The 7,217-nt window shown below is 42.8% G+C and overlaps 1 protein-coding gene across 1 annotated transcript; it reads right to left on the bottom strand.

Annotated features, from left to right (window-relative positions):
- Positions 1 to 449: 449 nt before the first annotated feature.
- On the bottom strand, positions 450 to 5,593 carry LOC104500301 (lymphoid enhancer-binding factor 1; the record flags this gene model as incomplete). Its single annotated transcript, XM_010143918.1, has 4 exons — positions 450 to 612; positions 1,328 to 1,450; positions 3,294 to 3,377; positions 5,503 to 5,593. Coding segments are annotated over 4 exons (461 nt in total), but the record flags the coding sequence as incomplete, so codon positions are not given.
- Between the last annotated feature and the right edge of the window lie 1,624 nt (positions 5,594 to 7,217).

The raw sequence follows: 7,217 nt of genomic DNA, 5'->3' as shown, positions 1-7,217 counted from the left end.
GACTAAATGACCTCCACAGCTCCCTCACAACCCACGGGGCTTTACAATTGGACCACATTATAGTCACTTTTGAGTTCCACCTCCACTGGCATCCAGCGTTCATCTTCGAATGACCCACTCCTGCTCTGATGGATGCCAGCCTAAGGGAGGACCCGGAAGGTGATCTGAATGCTCCTTCCACGGGTGAATGAGGATATTTCAAGCCCGAGGTGCGGACACCATAACGTGAATGGAACAGACACCAATTTGATGATGTTGCTAGAGCTGAAAACACAAAGTCAAGATACTGCTTTTATTTTTAATTGCATATTTTATCTTCCGTAGCTAATCTGATAGTTGCACATTAGTTAGCACCTCAAGCAGAAAGTGAGCCATCACACCCAAGTAAAGGGAAACACACACACAAATTAGCAGCACATGTGAGTACACACACATCCTCCTGTACGTACCCTTCTGCCAAGAATCTGGTTGATAGCTGCGCTTTCTTTCAGAGTACACTCTGCTACAACGTTCGCTCTCATTTCTTTCATGTACAACATGAAAGCATTCAGAGGTTTCTTAATATGAGGTCTTTTTGGCTCTTGTTCTTTTCTCTGTTCATGCTGAGGCTTCCTAAAACGTGGTGGGGGAAAGGGAAAGGAGGGGAAAAAAGCATCCATTTACCTTCAGCCTAAAAAAAAACCCAATGGAAAATTACCAGCCTGTCATTACCGTAGCATTTAAGTAGTAAGAATAAGAATTTCAGTGGTCACGTCCCATCCACTTTCGTAACTTTTCAGAGAATTGACTCGATGTAATACTCGGGGAGTATGCCAGGTTGACATTGTCTAGCAAATAACACTTGATCTGTGAATCTGCTCCAAATTCATCACTTGCCTTTTGAAAGGCTACCCATTGCACCCTAGAGCACTGCTACAGGCAGGAAGATAGCGCCTCACCCACCTGTGAGGCCTTTTGCCTTCAAGTACTAAACAGCAGGGCTGATATTTACTAGTAAATTTTGCAATTAAGACCTTTCCCAGCAAAAGTTCACGATTTCACACTCAAGCAACATTCACGGGTAGACAGGTCCGTGATTTTGTCCAAACCAAGATGACTGCTACCAATAGCTGAAAAATACTGGACTGAAATGGAAAACGGCTTCATGTCTCATGACTCTTCCCAGGCAGCAGCCCATATCTCCCATTTGATTTACAGGAGAAGAGTTAAAATTCAAAGAAATCATGAAAGGCACTTTTTGTTTTTTAAACCTCCTTGATTCTTCTTCAGACAGATTTTGTTCTCAGACCTTTACAGATCATGGGCTAGTGCAGAAAAGCAGACTCACACATGCATTAGCTCACTGTCGTTGTGCGGATGTTCTTGTTTTACTTGAGGTGTTACAATAGCTGGGTGAGGGATTCCAGTTGTGTGAGGGCCTGGAGGACCAGGAATCATGTGATGTGAAAACCTAAAAGAGAAAACAAAAGGGAGGTCTATGACCCTACTGAATACAGGCATCAAACATGTATGACAGCGGCGGGATGTCCCGAGAATGCAAACAGTACAGAGCTTGTAATGGAAGACACTTCCTTAAGTGTCAGCATGAAAAATATTTGGCTGAGATTTGTGCATTGTAGCCTATTTATTCAAAGGCAAACAAACAAACAAAATCAGTCAACGTTTTGGGTTTAAAGAAGTTATTTTATTACCCTTCAGGCAAACAGCAATGCACACAAATAACATTTAACGGTTGTAGTGTTGCACTGACTAGCAGTCAAAATACACATTTCTTAACCAAAAACTGTATTTCCACACCAGGATATAAACATTCTTAAAATAGCCACCACCAGCCAATGCAAAGGAGGGAACTGCCATGCAGAATCAAAATAAAAGAAGAGTCTTTTCAAGAATTCCCTGATGGGTGTCTAAGGAATCTCAAGGTACTTAAGCTAAAAAGCTTTTAACATCACTTCACCTTAACTCACTATCATTCCTTCAAATGGTTAAAATAAAAATAAATTTTAAAAACCCTGCATCCTGGAAGAGGGGATTAAAATAAAGGAAGACTTTTGTCCTAAATAAAACTTCCTTTCATTTGTGCAAGAAGGAAAATGGAAAAGAAAACCAAAGTACTACTCGCTACCTCAGTCATCCCACCCTGTTAACCCAGGTCATCCTCAAGGGTAGCTGAGACGGATCTTGAAAGTGCTGAGCACTGGAAGCTCAAGTGCAGCAGAAAACCTGCACGCTTTATTTTGAAACTGGTGGACAGTACCATTAACGGCGAAAGCAAGCTCATGCGCCAAAGGTTTGCTAAATGAGTGCTGGTTAAGGAATCCCTCCCGCATCCAATCCCTCCTTTCTCCGTTTCCTAGCCCCCTTGCCTTTTTCCTTCATGCCATCAAAATAAAGCAAGCACAAAGCCCTGTAACCAAATCAGGTCATTATATTATGGAGAAAGAATAGTTTTTCTTCCCAATCACCCTGACAGGCACATGCTTATCATTCTCCTGTAAAGTAGAGAAGGGACAGCGATAATCCAAAGGAGCCCACATAAACAGGCAAGGGGACCCACCACTTCACAAGTGGCCTGTCTTAAATCCCCATGTCTTCTAGAGGTCACACCAAAAAACCCCAAGAATGGTATACTGCAACCTTCTGTACACCAAGCACAGTACGCAGAAGCTGTCTTTAGAGTGCAAAAGCAGAGCAGAGGAGGTCTGAAGCATGTCATGGCCAAGTCTCAATTAGCATTGCTTGCTCGCACTTAGACATAAAGACACAGTGCCTGATTCACACACCAGTACAATCACACTGTGCTGGCATCCCCTGCCATTAGTGGCTTTGGGCTATGAAATACCTACTGGCGGGCAAGCTTCCACATGGAGTGATACCTAAATGATCCAAGACTAATTACCAACAACTTTGAAGTTAGAACCAGAGAACACAGACTAGGGTGACAATCAACCTGGTTGCATACTTGCATGAGCAAAACCCAAGGATGCACACTGTATGTTACATCTAGAAATGAACTAAGGACTCATTTCAGATGAAACAGCTCAGTTACTTGTTGACAATTCACCAGTGCTCCTAATTGCCATACTTCAGAGACTGCCAAGGAAATGCTGAATGAGACCAGTGTGGGATCCAGGCAAACTGTATATACACAAATATGTTAAATAAAAATGTACGCATAAAGTTTTAGCTGACTGAAAAGCAAGCAAAGGCAGACCAAGACGCAAGCAGAAGAGCAACTTGCCCTCTAATGCCAGCAGTTACTCCCCAGTCAGTCATTCACCTCCTACACCTACCTGGACATGGAAGGGTCGACTGAGAGTGAGGATGGATAGGGCTGCCTAAATCCACTCGAGATGGGATATACAGGCTGACCTTGCCTGAGGTCACAGAAGAAAGGAACCCATCAATCATAAGATACGGTATTCAGTAGTTACTCTAGAGTTACAAGCACTTGATGGGAACTCAGTACTAGTCACAAATAAATAGTAATAGGTAAAACTTTCAAGATTTCTGCTGTATTCAAAGCTAATGAGTGCATTAGACTTTCTCCCTTGCTACTGAAAGATTCCCAATCTAGGCTTCCACTGGGGAGGAAAACAAAGCACCCAACCTTCCTCTCCCAAAGCACACGTGCGCGCACACACATACACACACACGCATGCACACGCCTCTCTTTCTCCCTCTCCCCTCTAATTTTAAAAGCACTGGAATCAGATTTGGTTAACTAGTTCTTCGGAAAGAGGCATTTTATTCCAAAAAAATGCTACTGTAGATCAGTGCAGGAACACCAGCCTGTGAATTACCAAGGTAGAAAAACATTTTGAACAGTTTTCTTAAGTCTTTGAAAACTTAGCACTCTCTTTGTTTGCATCACCAGTGAGGTACAAGCAGCCGGCTTTTCTAAGAAAGTACAAGTTAATTTGATTAAAAGAAACCAAACCACAATCACTTAAAAACCCACAGCAACACAAGTCCATCTTTACCGCTTAAAAGTTCAAACTTTGCAATCCAGTAAGAGGTGCCTGTGTGAAATTCTTCCCTCCTTTATACTCCCACATATACAGAGTATTTTGTCACCAGCCAGTCATTTTTATCATCATCATTACATTTTGGTTACTTTCAGTTAGCAACAGTTCAGGACATGAGTACAATGACTACAATCCCTGAAGTAGGATGCTATGGTAATGCAAACAAACACCAGTTCAGCCCAAATAACTGAATGAGCCCAGGAAGACCATCGCACACATCAATCCTATTCAAACAGTTACCTGTTGATTGGCAGACCAGCTTCCAGAGAGGGAAAAGGGATATTGGCCTTTGTAAAGTTGAGGATACGTTTCACACTTGGGAGTATGTTACTGGAAATTAGCAGTGCTCAAAGTGAAGGTAAAAGGGCGGAAAAAAAAAAGGGTGGAGAAAGTCTCATTCTGTGCTACTGCACAGAAGGCAGCCGGAAGCTGTAGAGCATTAGGCATGGCTGGGTATGTCCCGCTGTCAGCGGGTGGTGCTGAACACACCCTCAAGCCTTGTAAGGTCAGATCTTGCCTCTCCTTTTCTCTTCCCTCTTCCCTCCTCCCAGCCTCTGCATCGAGAAACCATCGAGAAGAAATGATTGACCACATCTGGAAAATACATGCCAGGAACTGTGTGGTGGAGGTGGGGAGTCAGCGAGGCAGCAACGAACGGAGAGGAGAGAGGACAAAAAAAATAATCAAAAACCCCAGAGAGTCAGATACTTCCATATTTCAGTATGGTATCTGATAATAGTTTGTCCCAAAAAGGCATGTGGCACTTCCTGGAAGATGGGCCAGCAATACAGCATTTCACCATCTTCTGCTCTACTTTCTCTACCTGTTGTCATCTGGATCATGTATCCCTCCCCTAGACACATGAAAAAATAAAAATAAAAAAATCTGCGCTGCTCATTGTGTGGGCACAGACTAGTCAAGACACAGATTCTAAAGCACGGAAGTTGTTGCTGAGTTTCTTTACTCCCTGCTCCAGCAGAACTGAGGGCCAGTACCCGTCTACCCCAAGCAGACATGAAGCATCCTGCCAAATCGATTACTCTGAAAACACCACGTGTTTCCTCCAAAAGGAAAATGACTCCGAGTGGTAAAGAGAGATCCTGCAAATGCTATTATCAGGAAGAGTAGCAAAATCTCCCCTCCCCTCAGTAACTGATATTTTGTTCATTAAAAATCTACATTGAATTCCTTGAGAACTGTTTCCTGCTATCTTTCCAAATGCCAAGAGCCACAGATCTGAGCCATAAGAAACAGAAAGACTTCAAAGGGGAAGCTACACATTTCAATTCCTGTACATATTCAAAAACCAGATTCAATGCATTCCAAAGATGGACATCTTTTGCTTTTCAACTAAAATAACGTAGTAATTTCTTACTGCAGCGACATTCTTGTTTTGTAAATGCTGCGATTGGTTCAACAACAGCAAATAGTGTGAACATGCACCTTTGTCTGAAAAGAAGCTAAAAGATCTTACCAGCCAAGAGGTGGTGTTATCTGTCCAACCCCCCCTGGAGACAAGGGATAGAAGGTAGGGAGATCAGGAGCTGGAGGATGCCTGGACATGCCTGTTAAAGAGCACAGAAGAATGAGTGACTTTACCCTGAAAATACTACATGTGAGCCACAGTTCACAGCTATCACGGCCAACGCTACGACTGAATTAGCGCTCTGCGTAAGAAACAACCACCTTCTCGGTTAGTGTTAAAAGCAAAAGGCAACCCATGCCACCTTTAAAGCAACAAACAACTTGCACATGATAATGCAATTCAAAGGGAAATACTGGAAAAACAAAAGTGGAAGGAGGAAATAAATGTATGGGTAAGGACCTGCACAAGTTTAGATCTCCTCTAAAGCACATTAGACAATACTGTCCTCCCAATGGTTTTACCGAACCCAACTGGATTCTGAGGAGATCTTCTAACACAATATGAAACAAGAAGAAAATAAAGCGCTGTCAAAGAAGCAGCACAGCAGAGCTATTAGATTAGGTAAATTGCTACTTGTACATTTTTGCGGGTTCCCTTATGGATTCACAGATTTTGGAAACTTGCTACCACAGAGGATCAGTGGTTAATTAAGAATCATTTTCAGGCCTGTAATGGTCACACTTGATATGATTCATTTGGCTTCCAATTGTCACTCCAGCTCCAACTAAGCTCTTCATCAAGTTGACTCCTGTGGGCTCCAAGGTCAATCTGTTTTGCATTGGTAGTATTTCACCGAAAAATAAGAGTCCCATCAGGCATGATCCATCGGCTCACATTCCCCAGAACACAGAGCCCTACAACCGCAAGAATCACCTCAAGATTATAGCTAATCCTTGTCCCAAAAGGGTCTGTGGTCTCCATTCTTCACCTAAACCTTGTGTCCCCAGGAGACGTGGAATTATGGTTGCAGAGGCCACAAAGACATTGGTTTATTTAAATGTGTTTGGGGAAGAGGGGGCTGAAGCAGAAGGAATTGCTAAGTCTACTTCACATGTTAAATCAGCTGCTTTAAAAGGGTATTAAATATTTATGTGGTGACACTCCAAAGGTCCAAGATTGCGTGTGTGCTATCTTGAGACTTGGTTTATAGATTGATGCTTCTGATTTATTCCCCCCTCCCATCCAGTTTTTATGTAAATCTTCTGAATTTAATTACAAGATTTGAAGACTATCTTTCAGAACTGTGTACAGGAAAGGATGGAAAACAATACTGGTGGTGTTACCATGTCAAAAAAGCTCAATTCTCAGGCTTGGGACAACGACCTGAGTGAGGATCAAATTTCTAGCCAGTTGTCTTTTCAAAGGTTTAAACAGCTGGTGGCTGACAGGAGAGGGAACACTTTATGTATCCCAGGGTTTTTACATGAGAGGGAGCAATCTATCAGAGCAGTTAAAAAAAAAACAAAAAGAAAAAACAAAGACGAAATACAAGCCCAGCGTCTCATCTCTGGTGACAGTTGATGATCTTAGGAGCAACAACATGACTTTGCCACTGCAAGATCAAGTTCTGCACAAGGAGCTGGGCCACTCCTTCTCCAAAATCCACATTTCTGACCCATGGAGATGACCTGCTCTCTGCACTAATGCACAGCAGTTATCACCTTACAGGGGTGCCAGCTACCTAGAGCCCAGCAGGAACACGCAGAGCTACCATATAGTCAGCGCCCTCCAAAGCAAGCTCTTGCTCATGAGAGTGTTAAGGT

The sequence above is a fragment of the Buceros rhinoceros genome, unplaced genomic scaffold (assembly GCF_000710305.1).
Source record: "Buceros rhinoceros silvestris isolate BGI_N320 unplaced genomic scaffold, ASM71030v1 scaffold44579, whole genome shotgun sequence".
In the NCBI taxonomy this organism is placed as follows: domain Eukaryota; kingdom Metazoa; phylum Chordata; class Aves; order Bucerotiformes; family Bucerotidae; genus Buceros; species Buceros rhinoceros.
The sequence above is the reverse complement of the archived record's forward strand: the minus strand, read 5'-3'. Positions and strand labels throughout refer to the sequence as shown.